This window comes from Rhea pennata, chromosome 17, assembly GCF_028389875.1.
Source record: "Rhea pennata isolate bPtePen1 chromosome 17, bPtePen1.pri, whole genome shotgun sequence".
Taxonomy (NCBI): Eukaryota; Metazoa; Chordata; class Aves; order Rheiformes; family Rheidae; genus Rhea; species Rhea pennata.
In genome coordinates this window covers 2,453,370-2,477,116 of record NC_084679.1, presented here as the reverse complement: position 1 = coordinate 2,477,116, position 23,747 = coordinate 2,453,370, and the positions used below count along the sequence as shown (strand labels likewise).

General features: G+C 37.1%; 1 protein-coding gene across 3 annotated transcripts in view; it reads right to left on the bottom strand.

Annotated features, from left to right (window-relative positions):
- HECTD4 (HECT domain E3 ubiquitin protein ligase 4) overlaps window positions 1-23,024 on the bottom strand; it is a 75,694-nt gene extending 52,670 nt beyond the window's left edge. For 2 of the 3 annotated variants that reach the window (XM_062589758.1, XM_062589759.1), the window contains exons 1-11: window positions 22,631-23,024; window positions 11,679-12,196; window positions 9,073-9,162; window positions 8,591-8,721; window positions 6,342-6,450; window positions 5,570-5,708; window positions 4,478-4,648; window positions 3,201-3,393; window positions 1,668-1,829; window positions 1,458-1,571; window positions 119-259 (exon numbers count right to left, since the gene is read on the bottom strand). In XM_062589758.1, coding sequence (XP_062445742.1) covers window positions 119-259; window positions 1,458-1,571; window positions 1,668-1,829; window positions 3,201-3,393; window positions 4,478-4,648; window positions 5,570-5,708; window positions 6,342-6,450; window positions 8,591-8,721; window positions 9,073-9,162; window positions 11,679-12,196; window positions 22,631-22,801 — 1,939 coding nt within the window. In that variant the 5' untranslated portion in view covers window positions 22,802-23,024. Of the gene's footprint in view, window positions 1-118; window positions 260-1,457; window positions 1,572-1,667; window positions 1,830-3,200; window positions 3,394-4,477; window positions 4,649-5,569; window positions 5,709-6,341; window positions 6,451-8,590; window positions 8,722-9,072; window positions 9,163-11,678; window positions 12,197-22,630 lie in introns of those variants that run through there. The other variant, XM_062589760.1, reaches the window with a different exon arrangement.
- Between the last annotated feature and the right edge of the window lie 723 nt (window positions 23,025-23,747).

Here is a 23,747-nt window from a genome sequence, read left to right as displayed (position 1 = left end):
AAACTTCCCAAGGATAATTTTCATGATTTTTGATAGAATGTTTCAGAAGATAGTTTTTCCAACTACCTTTCATTCAACTTACACTTTGTATAAAAGGCTGACCTGTGCTTTACCTCACCTTTAGGTTCTGTAATGATATGACTAACTCCAAGTCTCTGACAGACACAATGGAATGCCTGGTTTCCAGGATTACACCACTGATCAATATAATCATTAGAGCATGTCCAGATCATGTTATTCATAGTATCATAACAGGCACCTAAGAGAAGAAAAATGTTTTGCACACCAGATTTTAGAGTATTTATTAAAAATCTTATGCATCCAATTTATTTCCTTAAAGAAATCTGTCACATGACACAGCAAACTAATTATACATTGGAATGAAAAATGTTAAAAATTTCTTAAAGGAATGAAACACATGCACACTCCTTTTGATGTTTTGAGTAAATGCACATCCATATCTGTCCCAAGTAAATACTCCAGTGTTTATTATTATTTTATTATATAATTATTATATATATTATATATTATACAAGTAAAACATATTAATCCTCCATAAACTTTTTACACAGATTTGTAACCTGACTTTTTATAAAACAGACAGTTTGCATGGTGCAACTTGCAGAAAGTGCTAACACAGACTCATCTCTGTAAAAGCTTACAATCTATAAACACAAGCAGGTCCAAAACAATAAAAGGAAAGGCATGAGTGGACTGTAGACACAACTTTATGATAAGAGGTATTTAGCATATTTTAGGGGTTCTTAAAAAACAACATACTTGTCTACATGTTTCAAATAACTGAGGTAAGTCTCTAAACAATAGCTAATGTAGCTAAACTATTTTGGTCCATGCTGGGGTTTGAAAACATTATTTAAAACTATTTAGTTAACACATTTTTTAAAACTATCTTCTTTCTTAGGCAAGGTAAATACCGCACATTGTTGCTAGCATTTTAATGAAACAGTGCTTTTAAGTAGCATGGACAGTGTTTAAGATATTATTTTCTATTTGTTATTATTCTAAGCTTGTAAAAAGGAGTCCTGAAGAAAATTCGCATGAGGTTTCAGTCCTAAAGTGACAGGGAAATAATAATTTTAAAAGAGCACACCTTTCCAGTTAAGATGCATTTATATATTTACAAATACTAAGATAATTAAAAACTTCCAGCACCTTATAGCATAAGCATGGTATATATCAGACTTTTTTCAAGATTCTTTTCTGCTAGAGATATTGCAGCAAGCTAACTGAGCTGAAATTGCACAAGCAAATCACAGGAAATACCTTCAGAGAATTCTGAACTTCCAAAAATTAAAAATTTGCAAAACTTCAACATTAGCGCAAAATCTTACAGATGGCAGGGTCACTTACTGCAAACTGAAATCAAATTATTTTGAACATAGGGATTGCATATGTTCCGTTATGAAATATTCCAAGAAAACAGATCTACTTCTTACCAAGTCCTGGTACCAGAGCACCACGTCCAAGTGAACTTCCTGCAGCATCAATGAGATCTGCTCGACTTGTGAACTGTCCGTCCGAAATATTGAATACCAAGCTTGAAGCAAGAACTACATAAAGAAAAAGTGTTCAATAAATTTTGGAGAAGTTTATCATATTTCATAATAGAAAGGACTTAAAATCTACCATAACTGTTAGTAACTTACTTTTTAAAGATGACAAAGCACTCGTCCCTCCAAAGAGGGAGCGTGTTGCAGAGCTGCCTGATCCACCTGGGGGTGGGACCAACATCACCAAGTATGTTCCACATGTGTATATCGGAGTCTTTCTTAACATTTTCAGTGGCAGACCACAACTAGTGTTTGCAGCTGGAATGTTAAACAAAAACTATAAAACAAACAGGCATTTCTTCATGAAGTTAAAGACTTGGAAAAAAAAAAAACAGGCAGCAAACAAAGCAGATTTCTATTTAAGGCTTCAAATACAGAAATTCATAAAAGCAACATTCTGCATAATTTGGAAATTACTTAAAAGAATGGCCACTAAACTATCACTATCTCACAAATTCAGCATCAATCCCCAGAAGGGTGCAGAAGGTTTCATACTGTTTTTACAGCAATCCCCAAATCAGGAAAGTTAGAAGCCTAGAACTTCAGCAGAAATAAAAACTGTTTTAAGAATTGTATGGTGATAAACACATTTAAAGCAATATCTTAGAGCAAAATGAACTTTTAACATAAAGAAACCATTTCAGATTCATTACTCGCTTACTATTTTAAGTTCCCTTGGTCTGCATGAAATCTCTACAGTCAAAATGATCTAGCTCCTGCCACAGCTAATCAACACTTCTCTGAGCACTGACTAAAGAATTAGCCAAGAATAATCACTTCTTCTGTAGCACTCTAGCTGTCAAGTGGAAAAATAGTCTTTAAAATAGCTCTTCAAGCTAACTCTTTCCCAATTACCCCTGTAAGCATATCTATTTCCTGTACAATTTGTATTTATGGAAATATCTCTAATTCTTTAAATTTGAAGGAAAAAAAAAACAAACTTCATGTGGTTCTGGATGTATGTTTGAAAGAGGAAGAGGAGTAATTAAGGGCAAACTGAATAAAATCTTAAGATAAATTTTTAAAAGCTCCAGATCCTCCTGAAAGCAATCAACACTATGTTCATTCAAGATTGCCTGATTAATTTGGATAGTTTCAGTAAGTCTATAAAATAATAGCCAAGTATTTTACAAATTACCTCAAAGAAGCAAAATTACTTTCAAAGCATAACATTCAATTTGCTTCCAAAAAGGAAATTGCATTTTCTAAATTGTGTTCTATTTTACTAATAATTAGTAGGTCAGTTACCTTACTTTTGAAACAGTCTCACTGAAACCGCCTGAACTGCTAGCAGTGAAATACAATTACCAATTTAATCAAATAAATCACGTAAGGCACAAGTTATGTAATCAAATATGTAGCCAAAAAAAGTGCCATGTATACAACTATTCCTCCAAATTTTCATTCTTCAATTTCTTCCCACAATCAATGTCCAGTTTAGCAAAGTAACTTGTAATTCAGCTTTTAACCACCTGCATCCAAATACTGCATACATATTTCAAACATTCACTTTGAAGAAAAAAATTCAGTTCTTGACATTGAGATAGCATTAGTTATTGGAAGCGATACTAAATATGTTAAGAAACAAAAGGTGAAAAGTTACTGTAAGCCAATAAAATCTCTTCTAACCTGCTTGATCCTCTTTCAATGTATTAGAGATTGTAGAGCCAGTGAGAGCAGCCAGTGTTGCTGATGGGGAGGCTCTATACCGAGACAGCCTACTCAGAAGCATCTCATTTATACTCTTGGCAGATTCACCTTCTTTTCTCATTAATATAATTCGTTCCTGTAGAGGATTTGCTATACATATGCCATTTTCTACCTATTAAAATGGAGAAAAGAGAAAGAGCTTTTAGACATTAAAATCCCAATGAGACAGGGGATCTTAACAGAACCTGCTTGCTAAGGACAACAAAATATATGAGGCTGGGATACAAACATAAATCTTGGTGTCAAGGGTCTTGCAAAAGTATTATAAAAGCTAGACAGATGAATAACTGTTTTGGTTGTGACTCTGCAATTCAATATAGCATCTTTTCATCTTTTAGTTCTGGAAGACAGAACTGCTTGTCATAACTTTATTTCTGGAAAACTACTTAAAATATTAAAAAGCTCGATTTTTAACATTGTTATTTCGCTAGTGAATTTTCTAAGAGAAGTCTTTAAATCATATGCCAGACAATGAAGATAATGTCTGATTTATAGCGTTAGATAATTTCTATAAGCTATACTACTGTAACCCACCTCTTTCAGTTCCATCGTCCCACTAAGTGCAGTGGTTACAATCTGCAGTTAGAAATCACTAAGCACAACACAGACATTGCTCCCAAAGTACTTTGTCAAAGCTAAAGTCCATAATTTCAACTATCAATATGCTGAATTGCTGAAAGCTCTGCTACGTAAACAAATAAATGTTTAGATTGAGGTGGTTTGTGTGTGTGCACACACACACACGTGTGTACACACCAACAATTAGCATACAATATCAAAATCATTTTAGGTTATAAAATTCATTGTTAACAAAACAATTACATTCAACTCCTGGGGCCTGATTAGCTTTTAACACAACAAAGAGGATCCACAAGAAACAGTATTTTAAATCCTAGTGCAGTGAATTACTGTCTCAGTATAAAACTAAACTGTTAACAATAATAAAGTATGTTTTACATTATTAAGGCAATTCACACTGCAAGACCGTGATAGTTGTATGTCCTTTGAAAAGTAGGACCAAGCACCACACCTTCTGTTCTGTTATAGTTATTTTGTAAACATATTACAAAGCAGCTATTCTGATTACATACATCAATATTCGAACCTTATCTACTGATTTGAAAATGCTAATATTTAATTATGCACTAGCCACGCTACCAATTCAAGAGTCACGGAAAACACTCAAATTTACTTACTATAAGTTCAAAAATATCCATAAAAACAGAGTGGCCCTTTGGTGTTTTTTCATTGAGGCTTGCAGGAGACCAAATCCAGTAGAAATATGTACCATCTGAAGAAAGATGCACGGTAGTCATAGTACTGCCAACTGGAAAGTGATTTACTGGCATTGGGATTATCTGACATACCTACAGTGTAAGGACAAAACAAGAAAGTTCTCATTTTGAAATCTGTTCTTACGAGTATTAACAGTGTAATTTAAAAAACAAATAAAAAAGATCAAGTGCAGGTAATCCATAATAAGAGTTATTATTGGACATACTGATCCCATGTCATTTATTTATAATGAAGAGCTATTGTACAATGTTTGCCAAATAGACCTACTGTATTCAAATTAGATTATGTATCTAATCACTTAATGTAACTAAAAATAAAGGGATCACCTCTCTCTTTCAAATGATTAGGAATACACCCACAACACCATTAGGAAAAAGTTACATGCTAAGTGGCTATCTACTTTCCTCTACTTTTCTGAAACATTACTCAAAACTTTAAAAGGAAATGATGGCAAAAGTGAATCCAAACATTCAGTTTCAGGAACACACTGGACATGAATGTGCACAACCACCCTTAAAACTAGGACAGGAAAAAACCCCAAAGTATACAAACTATCCAATTTTAGGAAGGATGGTAGTTCTTTAGACAAAGGACATAATTAGAAACAAAACCTGAACACTGTTACAGTAGAAGAATAGGGAGTTGTTCAAGAGGACTACATTTTTAGTTAAAGTCAAAGTCCATTTTGCTATTGTTCAATTGTTTTATAATATGATCATACCAGATTCTATCATAATACTACCAAACACATATAGGGACATACACTGTATAAACGTACATATGTGTAGATACGCACACAGAAACAGAGCAGTATCTATAATACACTTACAAGTTATTTTAATGGGACTTCATAAAAGGCAGTTTCACAAAGTAAAACAAGAAAACTTTAAACACAAAACTAATTAATGAGGTTAGAAACAACCATGATAAATTAAGAATGTTTTCTTATTCTACTATTACTCTGCAATGGAGCTACTGGCTGTTCTTTTTACCTGGAGGGTATGCTGATCCACAACCTGGAAAAGGGAGTGAGGCTTATTATCAAAAGAGACTGGCCGATGAAGAAGTCTATTGCTGCCAAAAGCAACCCATCCAGTCTCCAGCTCCTCATTACGGCAGTACACAAAACCTCTGGCAAAAAAAGCAACATATTAAAACTTTTTAAAGACTTTTCCCTATTTTTTTTTTCAAGAATAATTCACAATCACATTCTTGAACTTTGAACTTAAATCCAAGTCAAAGTCAGTCAATAATTTCTGTAAGACTTTAAGCATAAGAAGCCTCATGACTTCTAAGCAATAACGTGAGGAGGCAAAGTGAGCAACATCTGCACAAACCATTTATACAATGAATAACATAGAAAACAAATGCTTACAAATTTAGCGACTGTATGGCTAGACATAAAAAGGTCACAAAATTTGTCTATAGTAGATCCCTTTCAATGAAGAACAAACCAACCTATTATACATTTAAAAACAAAAATCTAAAATGCTAGCTATTCTACTAGTATACCCGCTTTGATGAGAGGGTCAGACTAGATGATCTCCATAGGTCCCTTCCAACATAAACTGCACTTTAATTCTACAGAAAACATACTCAATAAGAATTTCAGAACAGAAAACCAGAACATTAAAATAACTTTTAATGAAAATGCATAATGTACTCTAGTCTTGTTAGGACTGACATCTGAGAAAGATCTACCTAGACAAGGATTTTTTTTTTTAATCTGCAGAAAAACAAATATCCAACTATGCTGTTACTCACCGTAAAGTACCATGTAATCCAGATCCTAATTTGCTTATTCCTCTGCCCACTGAATTAGTTGTATAAAGATAGAGCCCATCTGCTGCAAGACAGCGCCCTAAGTCTGCATCTGAATCAGGAAGAAAATACAGCAGAGACCTTCTATGTAACATACAAGACAGAATCATCTATGAGGCCTGTACTTCTACTAAAGCTACAACAGCAACTGAGAACCCACCAATGCTCCTTTTTCCGACAGGTCAGGATCATGTTTTTAATACTGAATTTACTCTTTGGTGTCCTTAGAGCTATCAGAACATACTTAAAATCAGATTCCTTGTACAACAACTTCCTTGCGTTTCTTACAACCCTTTAAGGAGGTGCCTGGATTATGCAGAACTCTCATGCAAACACTAAGATATTTTGAATTTCCAAGTGTTGCCAAATAAACTTAACAGGAATTTGGTGCTATCCACATGACTTTTCTTTTGACATAAGAAATGACACTACCACTCTCTTTTAGGATTCAAATTTACATTATCCATCTTTGAATAATTTCCTGTTTCTATGTTACGCTCTCATTTGAGTGCTAAAGACTGTGCTTCAGGTATTACGGCCCAAACTTCTAGAATAAAAACATTAAGTGTGTAGTTTTTAAACAGCATGCAGAAAAGTCAGTTTAAATATAGCAGAAGCTAGACTAGCATATCTAATCATGCTTAGGACTCCAGAACTATTCAACAAAATTCATTTCAGATGTAAAAGTCCTTTACTTAAACATAAAATAACTTCAGTATTTGCTAGTAAATGCTTTCAGTATGATGCAAAGGAGCAGAAGACTTCTGTTTTTACAACAGCCAATGTTATTCAGAACACAGCACTTGGTGTAAGATAAAATACAAGCATGGTTTATGAATATACAGGCCTTTCTGCTCAGAACCACCATTGCTGCAATAACATGGTGTTTATGGGGAAAGAGTAATCTAACCTTGAGCCTTAACCTAATTACTGGTACAACTTGGTACTGCTCTTACAGCTTGTAACAAGCTTCTTCCACCTCAGAACACTGTTAAATTAAACACAAAAATCATTTCTAAAACATTACTTATTATTTTGTGAATGACAAAAGTAATAATCAAAAAGCGACACAAGGTAAAGCACTGTAACAGGGATGAGGGGAGAGGGGATCTTAAAAAAAAATAGATGCCTTCATTAAATTTGCTAACAGCCTAAAATGATAACTCAGATTTGTAAATTCCTCTGCTTCCATCAAACTTAATGAGACATCGAAGTTTGAGCTAATATTTCTAAAGTAATGTGAATTTTCTCACATTGCAAAAAATAGTAAGCAAAGAAATAGAAACTGATAACTAATTCAAGGAAAGAAATACAAAGGAAGGAATAAAAATGGACATATAGAACAGATTCAGAGACAAAAGAAGAATAGAGGCAGGAAGAAAAGCAATGAATTTCTAAAAGTAAATAGGCTCTGACAACAACAGCTACTGCATAAACTGATACTGCACCAGACAAAAATTAAGCTTCCTAAAAGACTAATGAGTAGACAAGATCTAAACTCAGTTTAACCTCTGCACAAAAATCCCACTGAAGATAGGGAAGGTCACTGTACCTACTGCTTTTAATTATACCCTACAACTTGATTACTAGACAATTAAAAACAGCATCTGATCTTCAACAACCAAAAGTGACATCTTATTTCAGAACCTGTGTTCTTGCATTTGAAAAGAGATACGATATACTGTCACTAAATTAACATCAAGACTTGACTTACCCTCTTCATTTTAATATATAAAAAGGATACTTATTTCAAGCTGATCCCTATATCATCTTTAAAAAGCAAACAAGTCATTTACATACCTAATTAGATTAGCATAACGAGAATTGGCATGTCAAGCCAAATAATGCAAACCAATTAGTACTTCTGTAAAATTAGGCTTACTTCAGTTTTGAATGTGCAAGCTAGACAACTAAGTGCCCAGGCAATTGCTCCCCTCCCCCTCTCATTATCTATCAAGCTTCTGGATACTCTTGTGATGCCCAATTCTCTCTCCAGATGGTCCTTTTAAGCCCTTCAGCTTTCAATTATTTAATATGTACTGTACTTGCTTTTAAATGACTTCTAACAAAAAAAACTTCTCCAATTTGAAAGCTTTAGATAACTAAGAAAAAAAAAATCACTACAAAAAGCATCTTTGTTTTCCTTTGCAAATAGTGATAATATAATATTTTACAGTCATAAAATAATTCACCTTTATTTTCACTGCTGGAACTACTGTTGGCATCAGGTGCAGGTAACATGTCTTCAAAGCCCCAAGATACTATATGCTTTCCTCCAAGCAAACAAGAGGGAGATCCTGGTCCTCCCTCCAAAAGCAACAACCTTAAGCAGAGAACAAAACAAGATGCACAGAGAACAATGACTGCAAAAATAAGGTAAGTCAAAAGTTAAAGATATTCCTGAAGTAATGTTACTCTGTCAGAATTTATAAGCCACTTAAAGGAATCATCAATATTTAATTAAAAAAAAAAAAAACAACAACAATTGGTAGGTCCTTTTACATTTGGCTTTCTAATGTTTTCCTTCTCCAACTGACTACATTTTGATCTTTCCTAGAGCTTTCAATAAATGTGATTAAACGGATTTACCATTAAAAAGACATTTATCCATAAATGCATTTATACATTTTCAAAGCCGTATGAAAATGTTACAATTAGAAAAATCAGTACACACCTGTATAATACATCAGCCACAGGCAAGGATCCTAGATCAGTCTGTTTCTGTAATAGATGTACTGTATGAACAAAGGTTTTCAGCGACCCTCTAAAAGGATAAGAAAAATATGAATTAAAGATGTCTATTGAAACTAAACTGAATACTCACAGAGAACAGCAAACGTGTAGAATATAATATCCGGTATCCCAAAGAAACTATCCAACATATTTCATGAAACATCTTTTCTAATTTGCATTTCTTTTCTGGGTGATTTTCAAATTTTTTTTTTTGTGGAGGAAGTGAAAAGAGGAAGAAAGGGTAGCATAATGAAAGAATGCTGGCTAAGTGCCAGTCTTAATTATAGTATTTTTCTGAAAGAGGAGGTAGCACCATGCAGGTAGGGAGATCACCTACCACAGCCTGCGTCATAAACAACATGTGTAATAAAAGCAATCCAGGCACATTATAAAATATCTCAACTTTGCATCTATTACAGACAGCTATACTCAGTATTTCTTGTAGGCAATTAACCGTTTTTAGATCTTCAAACACAATTTGTGGGTTTTCCTGGGGCTGAGCCAAAGCATTAATAAAAGCTAGTGCAGACATAGCTAGAGAGGGCCAGATTTTTTTTTCTTGACTAAAATGGGTAATAAATTAATTAGTTTGGTCTTTTCAAGAGTCTGATTACTTTCACTTCCAAATACAAATTGGGAAGCTTTTGCCCTACTGAAGTAACATATTTAGATGTACACAAGACTAGATTCTTCTGAAAACAAAACTAAATCTAAACAGGAGTCATTAAACCTGAATAGTTATGATATTTACAAACATACAGCGTTCGTAATTCTAATTATTGTTCATTGATAAGTTCAATACTCTTTTGGAGAACTTACAAATTCTGTATCTCAACATGGAAAAAAAATACATTTTTGCTAGAAAGAAACAGATACAGAGGTCATTAAAAATTATTTTACAATTTCTATTTTAATCATCAGGGAATTAGGAAGAAGCCATATTTTCCAAAAGATCTGACATAACAGCCTAGCTAAATACAGGAATCTTGACCATGCCTTAAATGTGATAATAGTCAGTTATGAATTGTTTTTTTCAGAAGCATGACTGATCAATCTGAGATCCTTTCCATGTACTCTGTGTGCACGGCCTTTTGCTTTCTGTCACACACAGTCAGATTGCTGTCTGTCAGCCTCCCCCTCCACCCTCAAAACCTCATTCTTCCCACTGTCATTTTCAGCTGTATGCTTTCACTGATAAAACTCATCTTGGAGAAAATTGACACTGAATACTTCAAAGCACCTCAATTAATTATTTAAATCACTATGTACTCTGTTGTTTTTTTCTTAGAAAGATGAAGCACTCAAGATTGCAAGCAAGAATGTCAATAACTGTCTCATTTCAAAGGCTTTTTCTTTATAATAGTACGCGATACATGGTACGCATAATTTAATGAAAAATGCAGAGCTTTTATAGGCAAACAGAAATCATGTCAAGATATTATACCTCTGTAAGCAATGCAATACAAATTTGCAAATAACTTTACAAAAAAAAAAATTCAAAAGCTTTATTTAACATTTAGCTCTTTTACAAGTTCAACTGCAAAAGAGCACTCAACACTTCCTTAAAATTGACATCTGAAAAAAGAGATCCTGTTTATCAAACAATTTATTTGAGCTACAGTCTTTTAGATAAGGCAGCTACCAATGCAAAGTTTGCCACATATAGTAGATTTCTTATTGACTTTATTAGACCAAGCACACCAGAAATGAAGTGTTTTTCAGATGAACAAATCACTCCCCAAAACAATTAAGACAGCTACTGAGAACTACTACTTCAGCATCTTAAATCAGAGTTACATTTGACAGACAAAGCTGCAGTCCAAAGGAGTGGGGATTAAACAAGGCCAAGATTTTCAAAATCAGCTAGTGACCTCAGATTCCCACCTTGATACAGCTTTGCAGAATCTAAATTTCAAATGCTGTGATACTCTTCCCTCTCTCCCTCAAAGTCCCGTCCCTCTCCCCTCTCAAAAAAATAATAATAATAAAAAAGGTATTATAGTCATTTTGTCCTAGATAGCACTCTTTGCTGTGTGAAACCTACTCAAGACACAGGGTAGTTCAACCTGTACTAGTTGAACTCTTCCCTGACCATTAAATGAAAAAAATTATCCCAAAGTTTAACAGGACAACACTGAAATTTGAAATAAACTGCCCTGAACTTTCAAGTAAAGCTTTCTACAGCCAAACAAAGCTGCGTAACCTACAGGACTGAAGGGGCAGTACAAAGGGAAAAGTGAGACAACTTTGTCATTTGGAATCATTCCTAGAATAGATCACTGCAGTAGAAGCAGCAATATGCACAAGAGGCTTTTGTAACCTAGATCCTTCTCTTTCTACATATGCTAAACACATGCAAAAAATAAATACTTAGTTTATTAGTTTCATCCTTTCCAAACTACTGTTTTAATATTAGAAAGAAAAAGTTTAACGTAAACCAAATGAAATGTCAAAAGAGTGATCATCTCATTTTTGACTGACCGCCTATAAACACAAACACCTACTACCAATAGGAATCACAACATAATCTTAGTATAGTTTCCTTACCTTGCACAAGCCAAGGCAACCAGGGCGGCAGCAGCATTTTCTTTTTGCTTGTATGGAATCTGTTGGCCTGAAGCAGAAGTTTCTTCCAGCCAGGAGCACAGTAAAGACTCTATTCCATTGAGGCAGTCAGCCGGTTCCTTAGTCAAACTCAAAGGCTGGCAGTCTCGAAGGCAATTCAATAGCACCTCAGCAGTTATGTTACAGAGGGAAGGGTCTGTTCTACTTTGAGACTGAATAAGGGGAAAGACCAAGAGCAGCCCCATTCGTGAAGTAAACGGGGCCTGTTCAGGCTGCTGTAACAAGCCTTGACGCTTGAGCAAGGCCAGCGCTTCCTCGTCACCTGAGCTCTCCCGGTCATGCTGCTCCTCCAAGGCTAGCTGGCGCTGGGCGTTCCAGAGTCCACGCAAAGCATTTAATCGGTACTCCAGCAGTCGAGCGTAAGCATTGCTCTGGTTTCCACACACAGATCGTAAGCGCTCTGCCAGCTCTGTTGGATTTTTGGTCTCAAATGTTAGGATCTGAAACGCAGAATAAAAAAAGGCTGGTATTTATAAAAATAATTAAAAAAACAAAAGCTACAAGTCTACCATGTGCCTGTAGTATAATTTCTAAATCAGTTATCTTTCACAAGACATTGGGGTGTTTTTTGTTTGTTTGTTTGTTTTTTTTAATTTCCTGGCATGAATAAAGTTAAATCAGAGGCCAAAAGAGCATGCAGGTGGTATGGAATCAGCATCAGCATTGTTACTGAAGTATGAAACTGGGGGCCACTGTTACAACTTTTTAACCTGAGCACGATGTTAAAACAAAAACAATTCATATTCATTTGATGCATATTCTTCTTAAAATATATACTTCATAAAAAAAAAGATTTGCTCTCTGGAGCGTATTTTGTAATCACAGCAACTTTGCTAAAAACCTAGGACTATGGGAAAAAAAAAACTGTTTTGCTTACAGCCCTTTTATGAACAGTAAAAGGTGAACAGTATTTTGTAATTGGAATTTATACATTCTAGTATTTCTTTTGCTTCTCAAACCAGAATAGCATCAGTTCTCTAAAGCGAATCAAGTTTTCTTACACTTTCTCCCCACTGTTTTCTTCTTCCTCAGCTTTACCCTATTGCACCCAGCTATACCTTTTTCAAAATAATCCCCGCTGCTGACATATTTTTAAAACCTCAAAGTCTGATCACCATTTTAGACAGAAGAAAGTCGTCTTTCTGGCACTTCTAGGTAAAACCAGAGACAAAGTTGGAACAACAGAAAACAAGCAAGCAAATCATGACAGAAACAAACACATTTATGGGTCCAAACATTCGCAAACACATCTGAATTGCTTTATTTCAGCCAAGTGGCAAACCCTAAGATTTATGTCCAACTGCAACTGATGAATGATGAATTCAGCTCTTACTGCAACCAGAGCACGTTTTCCAGTTTCCTTCAGGTTACCAATGGCAAGTTCAGTAGGTTCTCTCCAACCAAGCTGTAACCAAGCTGTTACAAAGAGGTCTGCATTTTTGATATTAATCTTAGAAGCCTTGTCATTCTCTTTAGTGTCCAACTGAAGCTACATTTATAAATAATTAGTCACTCAGTGTGTTCTGCATTCTTATTTCTCATGTCCTACAGAAGCTTCCAGGAAGACAGATCATTCCTCTTGCACATTGCTCTATACATGTCAGTCTTTTTTTTATAAGACAAAACAAGAAGCCAGGGTCAAATATTTACAGGTATTGTGATTAAAAGCCTTTTCCTGTTGAAGGTGCATTTTCTTGCTGACCTCTTAGTCTATAGTTTGCTTTTTAATTATAGTACAGTATGCCTGAAACTGTTAAAAATGTCTTTATTTGGTCTTTCTTAAAATAAATATGTATTAATTTGGGTTAACAGTAAAAAAAACCCTATATTAGATTTAACAGATTTAGAAGATGGTTACAAAAAGGCAGACTTACAGATTTTTAGAAACATCAGCTAGTTATCATCCAGAGATTATGGAACCAGTGAAGAAATCTTTAATCATTCCATGTATTCTGAAGGTCTAAGTAAGTATTTGCACTTTCAGAAAATAACAGGATATTAGGAGAGAGGTGCAAGATCATCTACTATCCATGAATCTTTACAGAACTTTATTAAAGTCTGTTTTCCTCAAAAGACTTTTTATTAACCAGACGCAAGTACTCAGACTTCTTCCAAGGAGCTTCAAAACTGATTTTTCACAATTGATTATAATAACTTGAGAGCTCTCAGGGTTCAGACATAGAGAAAAAAAGAAAGAAAAAAAATATGCTTCTTTCTAATCCAACACTAATGCTAGAGCTTTAATTGGTCCATACCGTACATACTGCTTCCCTGCACATAGTCTAAAGACTGTACAAGGGAATCACAGCCCTTGCTGAGGTGTCCTCAAGTTTCCTCACATCTTCAGTCAAAGCTTGTTATCTTCGAGAGTCTTTGAAGTCAAAGCAGGTCAAAACAAAAAAAAAAATCATTCAAAAAATCCAAAATAGACATTGCAATTATCAGTGCTTATAAAAGACATGGTGAAATATAGAAACAGGAAATCTATGCTAACTCTAGTTATACCATGATTAAATCAGAATGGTCTCCCCCCTCCTTTATCCAGCTGATTTATTGCAGACCTTCCTGACACATGCCAGTCAGCAGCTGTTGTTCTGAATATCTTTTGCCCCAGGCTGTACCCACTATAGAGGTTTTCTTGTTGGCAGAATACACTACCTTTTGTTGTCAGGCTCCCCTTTTAAATCTCCCAGCAATATTTAATCTGTCTCTTTGAAATTAGTTTATTGCCTTCCTATCCAGGAGATAATCTGACCATTCTCTTTGTTGAAATAAGCATAGATTCATTGCCTTGCAGATCTGCGTATCTGTTAGTCAAGTTGTCCTCACCAATATTTGACCAAACAAATAACTACTTGCTTAATGAGCAGTAAAATTCCCCTTTCCCCTGACTCTTTGGTGACTCCCTATTTACACTCACATTTGAAGCTCTCATTTAGGACTGATTTCCAGCATACTTTCCATAAGTGATACTCAGGCATCTTGCCTCTACAGTTTCCTATACAACACCTGGGAAAGTCTCAGAGCAGACAAACAAAAGCTAGCACATCAAAAGCAGTAACCTGAACCAGTAAATCATTAAGTTCACAGCACAAAATATTTCTGGTTTTAAAAGTATTTAAAAGCATGAAAATGAAGAGAACAATTACGTTGCTTTGCCACAGAACACATTACCCAAGTGCCTACTTACAATAGATCTCAAAAGTCAGTCTCTAACAAAAATAGCAGTTCAACAGTAACACCATCAAGAAGATGTATTCTTCCTATCAGCATATGATTTTTGTACTAAATAAAAATCTAAACACACAGATTATATTCAAAATTAGCAAACAATAGTAGAAAACTCAAAGAGAACTAGCCAAACCACAAAAATAATGCAGATTAATATACTAGGAAGATTTGGAAATGAAGACATTAAGATGTTGATGCTTAATACTCAATAAAGATGACAAATGGAAGAACTGACAAAAAAATTTAGAAGTCTGTCTACCATAAGCACATTGGTAGTTAACACAGTTCAATTTGTGCCTTTAGGTAAGACAAATTGATGATCAATATTACAAAATTAGAAAAAAATCTTTACAGTAGAAATACAAAGTTTTAAATAACAACTTCTGGTGAACAAAAAAGTGCAATGTATCTGAATGTTTGCATTCAGCAATCAAGACATTAGAATTTGGGGAAGAAATAAAACAAGAATTGCTCTTTAAAGGAACTTTTCCTAAATCTGATTTTATTAGTAGGGTAAACATCATGCTAGCAGTTTTTACAACTGGAAATTCCATTCTTTCATCCCTTTGAAACTACAGTTCATACAACTAATTATTATCTTTTTTTTCAACTTTAAGTCCACTTTTGGTTAGCAAAGACTACCTTTCAAAAGTATGTATTTTTGAAGTCTCAGACTTAATAACCTGAAGTCACATACAACTAAAAAAAAAAAAAAAAAAAAAGTTGTTAATAAAAAAAGCTTATTGCTTTTGCTTTAATTTTGCAGTATCTGGTCCTTAAATATTATTTCCTTTTCGAATCTTTTAATCAATTTCAATACATATTTTCATTAGAAAATGAGTAATCCAAAAGCTCAGTCACTCTAACTGGTCATTGAAAATATCTTCAACATTGTGAGGTATGAAAGATATCTAATTTTAGATCAGCCATGAGAAGGATGTAATCTTTCCTGTGGTATACAATTTCTGTTCTGCTTCATCCCACTACATGACCTTAACCAAATACTTCTTCCCATTAATTTTTGCCAATGCTATTCCAGAGAGCAGTCACTAGCATTCACTGTTGTTAGGGTAAAATGTTTCTCTATAGAAAGTAAATACAGTACAGGACATACTACAGCTAACATGCACACTAAATCATATGAAGAGTTTAAGCCTGAGGTTCTATGACCATATTAAGTTTAAGAAGTAAGCTGCTACCAAAGGGTACCGTCTTCTCTACCTGAAATTCCTGCTCCATCTTCCTCTTCCTGGTGGTAGTAGTAATAGTTGTGTTCTCATAACTAACCTCCTCCTAACCCCCCCTTTTTTAGGCTAGTTTTCTGTTTTACAAAAGTTCCCTGACCTGGCTCACTGCACATATGTGTAGGTGAAATGGGAAAGAAAGAGGAAAAGGTATGGCTAATGACAGAAGGGAATGAGGACTTCTTCTAACAGCCCTCACAGTGGACTAGCCTCAGGCTGAATACACTGGTTTTATTGATCAGTTTCAATTCTACTACATAAGGGAATTGATGAGCACCGAAACCATATATTTTTTCCTATAGCTATACACTGCAAGTGAAAGTTTATTTAAATCTCCAAAATAGTGTTTAATTCTTTCTCTACATAATTAAACTGGTAGAACTTTGCACAGAAAGAGAACTACTTCTTGAAAATAGTGTCGCATTTTTCCCTAGTATCAGTTAGAGCCATAATACCTTGTATATGAAATAAGTATTATTCTCATCTCACAGAAGAAGGAACAAGCCATATAGAAAAGGAGTAGCAGTCTGTAAATCATAAGACGTTTCTAAGAGAGGCATGAAAAAAGTTAGCTACCTTACTTTCAACACCACATTATAGCTTTAAGATCGTTCCTCTTGTATCAAACTTAATATACAAAGAACACTATTTACTTGGTTCTTTTGACTTCAGAACTACAAATAAAATCATACAGGAAAGACTGCATTTAAGACGTATAGATTATTCTGTAAGAGAAATATCAGAATTAACAGTTTTAAGATACCCTGAAAATTGAAATACACATCAAAACTCAAACTGTTCCCATAAGCAACATTGTATACAGACTCCTAGTCCTCTGTTTTCTATCCCTCTGCTGGGTACTAACAGTTCGGCTCAGGGCAGTTTCTGAAGAAACAGTACAAAGATGGCTTAATGAAAACACTGCCTTGATTTCTTTTAAAACATTTTTCTAAACCCTCTGTAAGATTTTTTGTTTCATATGCCTGTGAGTTTATGCAATATATAACTATATGAAAACATTTCACCCTGTTTTAGATGATGATTTTTTCTTCTTAGGAGATGCTATGTACTTACATTAGGCTTCTTAGTTCTGCATTTGCAAACTACACCACTACAAATACATACCTTTAATTTAAAATCAGATGTTTCGAGATTATTCTGTTTTTTTTTCCCATTCAAAGATTTTTTAACCATTTCACCTTGCTCATAGCCTCTATTGATTCGTATTATCCTGTATATAGTAGCAGCACAGCTTTTTGACGACTCAGCTAACAGCATGAACTTTTTTCCCTTGTGAAAGCATTAGAAATAATTACTTGCTCTGAGAAAAGCACTACCAAACCCATATCTTTTACTGCATACACAATATTGTACCAAACAATTGTTCTGTACCTGTACCAATTTCAGATAACCTTGACATCTGAGACCATTTACAAAGTACCAAGGAGCTGTAAATAAAAAAAAATCAAAAATTTTTTAATTTTTTAAAATATTTATTTGGCTCCTATTGAGTACATGAAAATGTCTACAAAAGGCAGAAAATTTATCTTTGTCCTTTAAGCAGCAGAGAGCACGGATCACTCGACTTTATCAGCTGTAATATGTAACACGTACTATATTTGAGAAAGAAGATGTTTGTGGAATTATCATTTAGCATAAGTTTCCTAATATATGTCTATAAGGATAATTAGAACATTACTTTAAAAAAGCCCAAAGGCAGTAGTCCATATTATAGAATAAGTCTATTCAAATTCAAACAGGTCACGTTATGATAACTGATGGCAGCAACAGCAACCATGCTAGATATCAAATTAGACTGCACTGGTAGTACATGCAAACATTAGCTAATGAAAATAAGCTTGAAAGGAAGTGATCAACATTTCAAAGAGACCTCTCAGAAGGCAAGTGAGATTGGAAGTGCCATCAGCTCCTGCAGAACATACGCACCCTGTTGCAAAGAGCTGTGTTGATAACTTGTGCAACTGTAAAAATAATATTTCAAGGCTCACATTGGTAAGATCATCTTTCTGTGCAGAATTAATTTCAAAAATTGACTTAATTTTTATGTTACTCCTGAAAGCCATAAACATTTTCAAAAAGAGGACTACTGAAGTGTTTGGAGTGGAAGAGGATCCAAAAGACAGAGGAACAGTAAAGTTACAAGTCTGACATAAATGCCTGGATCAGCAGTTCCCAAGCCAGAGGTTGTAACCCCAAGTGGGGTCATCCACTTAGTAAAAAGCCAATTGTTCATGCTGGCATTAGGGATTTTTAGATTGACAGAAGTGAAGCAGGCGGAAGTAAGGTCACAACCATAAAAAATTTTGGGAAGCGCTGACCTAGATAACTACAGAGAACTACTTTCTCTTTCAGCAGAGAGAGAAAAATGACGAAGTGCTTCTGCTAGTCTGCAAGAAAGATGGGTGAAAGTTAAGAGGTTTAGCAGACATCTTCAAGTCTAAATCATTTTGACAGAGAGCACAAGTTTGTCACAGGATTGGCATATCCTGTTAAAACAGTACTGGACTTCAGATGCTCAACTTCTCACTAAAAGGACATCCCAGACCACATTGCAGGCAGGGGAAAGAATACCACCTTTATTTTGGCAACTACTTTTAATTATATATATATATATATAATGCAGTACAACAGCTGCACAGGGGCATCTCATACTCCACCCTTCTACAGTAATGAAGTTTGACAAGAGTCAAAACATCAGATAAGGACAGACATATACATGACCCGAACAGATAGCTATTGAGGTATAAGCTACATTTCTAGCTTCACATAAAAGTCAGGTACTTGGGATTTTTCTAGGCTAATCAGGAAGGACAGCAAGAGCAGGTATTCAAATTAGTTATTTCTGTTAGGGTGTTACATAAATGTAAAGTATTTACATGTTAACAGTGGAGTGATGCTAATACTCTACTTTATACTGTAACTACGTATTAGTTTGGTCTTTCTTACCATTTATTTCCCTGTGAAAAAAAATTAACTGAGCCTCTCACCAGCTAGCTGAAAATTTGCTGATGATGAAGATTTAAAACTACTGAAAATACTGGACACAAACTCAAGAGATCAGGAAGGAGGCCTCCTCAAATGAAAGAATAAGAACAGTAATGTGCATCAACCATTCAACACAAACTGCCTAGAATCAAGTGGATGTCATTTACCATATTGTCATGTTCTATATGAATATCCACTGTTCAGTAGTGTCCTTATAATTAGATTACAAAGGGTCAACATGTTAATTTATATTGCTGGCATTCTTACAAATCTCAGCACATTGACTCTTACACAGAGACAAATTAAACTAGATAGTTTAAGGCACCATTATGCTCAAACACATATCTTGCTGCTCTCCCAGAGGTTACTGTCCCTGTGACTGATGTCTAAAGCGGAGGATTCTGGAAGTGCTGCAGTTTCCATCATAGCATATAAAAGAACAGCTCACCTGTCATCAAGCTGCCCCTCCTTTGCAGGTATTGACAACCTGGGCAGAGCCTGGACAAAACGGGATGGTAACATCTTCATTTGTTACCTGCTACTGCACATAAAGTAGTCTCAAAAAAGCACAAGACTACATGTACTCTGAAGCTGCTTTCTCCACATGAATGTTTTTAAGAAATGGGTGAAAAGGCTTGCATAATTGCTAACTCATCTAGACTTCTTTTTGACTAGAGGATTTTAATATGAGGTCTATGACAGCAACAGCTTTTCTATGCACATCATTATGAAATCTATTTAAAAAGAGCAACTTTTTGATAATACGTATAGTTTACAAACGCACTGATGAGCATTAGCATATATTGTTTATATCACATCAAAACTGAAAACAAAACTCAAAAAAATCTTTAAATATAAACATACTCCTAGAACAAGATGTCTTCAAAAGAGAAAGTCTTAACTTTTGTAAGCTACTATCAAGGGAAAGAAAAAAAAGATTGTTACGCAAGTCCAAATAACAGATTTAAGTTTTCATAAACCTGTTTTGCCATAAGGCCAGCAAAATAACATTTTCTTTACAAAGAAAGAAATGCAGGAGAAAGAAAGAAAAATCTCTGAATGGGAACACAAAAGAAACAGACCCAAATAAATTGCCATTATTCACTTATAAACTCTTTAAGGGGATATTTAAGCGAAGAAAAAACAAAAGCCTGTACATTTTTTAATCGAGAACATCATATCAAAAAACTTAATCAAGGCTCTGACCACTATTGACAAAGAAAGCACAAGAAGTGTGTTAAAGTTTACTAATCAAAGCAGCAGCTGCAGTATCTCCTACACTTCTCCAATAATATATCCCAAGAGATGTCTATTTGGACCATTTTCAAGTATGTTTTTTTACAGGTCAAGTAGGAATAGAAATAGTGCAAACGTGCTATTTAGTGAATTAGCCGATTCCATGACCACAGTTAAATAAGATGCATGCACCTATTTCCACAAAATGGCTCCTCAAAGCCATTCCAGTTTGCTAAGGTAGCCTATTTTTTGCACAAAGGCACAGAAAAGTTATGAGCAAGTTAATTTACATTTAGGCTACTTGAACTTTCAAGATTTTTTTTTTTTTTAAAAAAAACTTCTTCCTCTCAATGCCCCAAATTAAAAAAAAAAGATTTTAAAATCAAGACCTGAAAAATAAATAATTTATGCTCATCATATTTTTAGTGGAAGAAAATAAAATGTTTTAATATTCTGTGCTTAAAATTATAGATCAAAATGAGTTCCATAGCAAAGAGTAATTTTTATTTCAGTTCCACACTGCAAGCATATACAACATACAGAAATGTAAAGATAACATGAATCAGTGGCACAGGAATGCAGAAACACTCTTTATGAAACTGTTATAAAGGCTAGGATACAACGACACTAATTCCATCCTGGTCTCCCCCAAATGATTATCGTTTCAGAGCCTTTCCTAACATTAGCAAGAAATTCTGCAGTGCTAAAGTGGTTGTCAAGTGAAGCTATGTGTCAGGTTTCATTCTGAAACATATGTCTGGTCTAGCTTGTAAGAACTTAAAGAGATTTATTTTTTCCTCAAAATGAGTATCCTTTATAACCATATGACGGAACAATAATGCTGTGGGAGAGGCTAGCTTTCTAGCACAGTTGTTAGATATGATGTTGCTTCTAGAACTATATAATGGAACCGAAATATATTCTCCAATACAAACTGTACTGAATGTCATAGTGGACTCTGACCACAAGGGAGAATCATTCCATGCTTATACACACAGAGATAAGTCATCCACCTTAAAAGTCTCTTTTCCTGTTCATGTGATACTTGCCAACATCCATTTCATGGTAGCAGCTAGGGCTATCTAGACCCAACTCCTAGTGTCATCACACAGAAACAAAAATGCACATTCAACAAGAAAAAAATCCTTCCTTAGATAAGGCTGAAGGAAGTTTTCATAAACACCCTAAAGACTTCACATCACAGGTCTAACAATGATTCTGCCAGAACTGCAAGCCTCTGTATCCGGCATGGCTCATAGTTGTTCTCAGCAAAACCCCAGTTAGCAGCCAGAGCCTCACGAAAGGGTTTGCGGCCTAAATGCTTGGGATCTAACAGAGCACATAGCTAAAGCTCCTGCTGAACCATCCCTTCTCAGCTCACACCACTCAGCTCCTCTGACAAAGACCCTGTGTCATTGCAAGCCACACTGCCGGAGAAGAGGGCGGGGTGAGAGAGAAGGAAGGCACACAGGGAAGAAAAAAAATGCAGTCTACAAAATAGATGTAACCTACAATCCATGACACTCAGTCTCCCTGTAAGACAGAACAGTTGTACAATTTGCCTACAGCCAAGACCCCCAGCAGGTTTCAGAAGGAAAAAAGCTGAGTAAAAAAATCCCAGATGCCTTCATTGCTCTTTAAAACTGATCACTAGCAACACCCTGAATACAACACCTAGACATCCTAGTACCCTAAGCATCTAACTGTAAGGTAGATTAATTACCATCATAAAAAAGTAACAGTGAAAAGATACAAAACAGTAAATAAAAATAACTGAGCCAAAGGCCACCTTGAAATATATGAGTGTGGCTGAGATTTTCTAACCCTACAGATTCAAAAAAAGGAGATAGCACCAATTCCTCGCCCTCCATCTTCATTAGCTCCTCACACCCCGCTGCTCAGCTCCACTTTCATCATTATTTCAAATAAATTAGACTTGAAATGAGCAGGACCGCCTCAATCGTCGGTGCTTCCTTGCCCCAAATCTTCCCCCCCCCCCCTCCACCCGCATCCCTCACCCTCCATCTCAGCCCCCTCTTCCTCCCCTAGTCGTTCTCCCTCCACTCCCCATCGCCATCCTCCTCCTCCTCCTCCCTCTGCCCCCCCCCCCCCTCCGCGGTCCCTCCCCTCGGCCCGGGGGACGCGGGCCTGGCTCACCTCCAGCTCGGTGTCGCCGGGCTCGGCCACCCCAACGATCTCGCTGGGCAGCTCGGCCAGGTCGGTGACCCGGATCAGCCCGTCGTGCAGGAAGATGGTCTCCTCCTTCACCGAAAGCCACTGGGCCGAGTCGGTGGCCGCCGCCGCCGAGGCGGCCGCCGGGGAGCCCATGGCGCGGGCGGCGGGGGGGGTCGGCAGCGCTGAGGCGAGGCGGCTCCCGCTACCCCCCCATGGCGGGGGCAGGGCGGGGGCAAGCTGGTCCCCAGCGGCCTGGGTACCGGCGAGGCGGAACGCAGCGGGCAGCAGAGAGGCGCGGCGCGCTGCCACCGCGGCGCCGGTGGCCCGGAGACCTGCGGGAACCGCTGTGCCCGCTGCGCCGCCACCACGTCCCGCTCCTTCCTCACACACACAGGTGACAGCGCGACGCCATGTTGAGGGGGGGAGAGCTGAGGCGCGCCCGGCATGCACCGCGCGGGGAACAATACACCCTTCCCCCCCGCACACCCAGCGCCGCGTGGCCCCGCCCCCCGCGTGGCCCCGCCCCCTCCCCGTGCCCGTGCGGGCCGCCCCGCGCGCGCGGGCTCGCGCGGAGCTTCGCGCCTCTGAGGGGAGCAGCGGCCGCGTCAGCGCTGCTCCCCTCAGCGCCTCCCCTCGCCCCGACGGCGGCTCCCCCCAGCGCCCTACCTCGCCCCGACGGCGGCTCCCCTCAGCGCCTCCCGTCGCCCCGACGGCGGCTCCCCCCAGCGCCCCACCTCGCCCCGACGGCGGCTCCCCTCAGCGCCTCCCGTCGCCCCGACGGCGGCTCCCCCCAGCGCCCCACCTCGTCCCGACGGCGGCTCCCCTCAGCGCCTCTCCTCACCCCGAGGGATGCTCTCCTCAGTGCCTCGCCCCAAGAGAGATCGTTTCTCGCTCAGAGTTGCTCCCTTTAGCAGTCTCCATTGTGGCTAGTCAGAGCCCCTCTGAATTTTACCCTTTTCCCCTAAGGGCTTGATGCCTCGCCTCCCCTTCAGGGTACCTTCTCCCCTCCTGGCACCTCTGGTCACTGCTTTTTGTCTGTCTTCTGGACATGGCACCCTTTTCTTCCTGAATTGACCCCCTTTTCTCCCTTCCTTTCCCT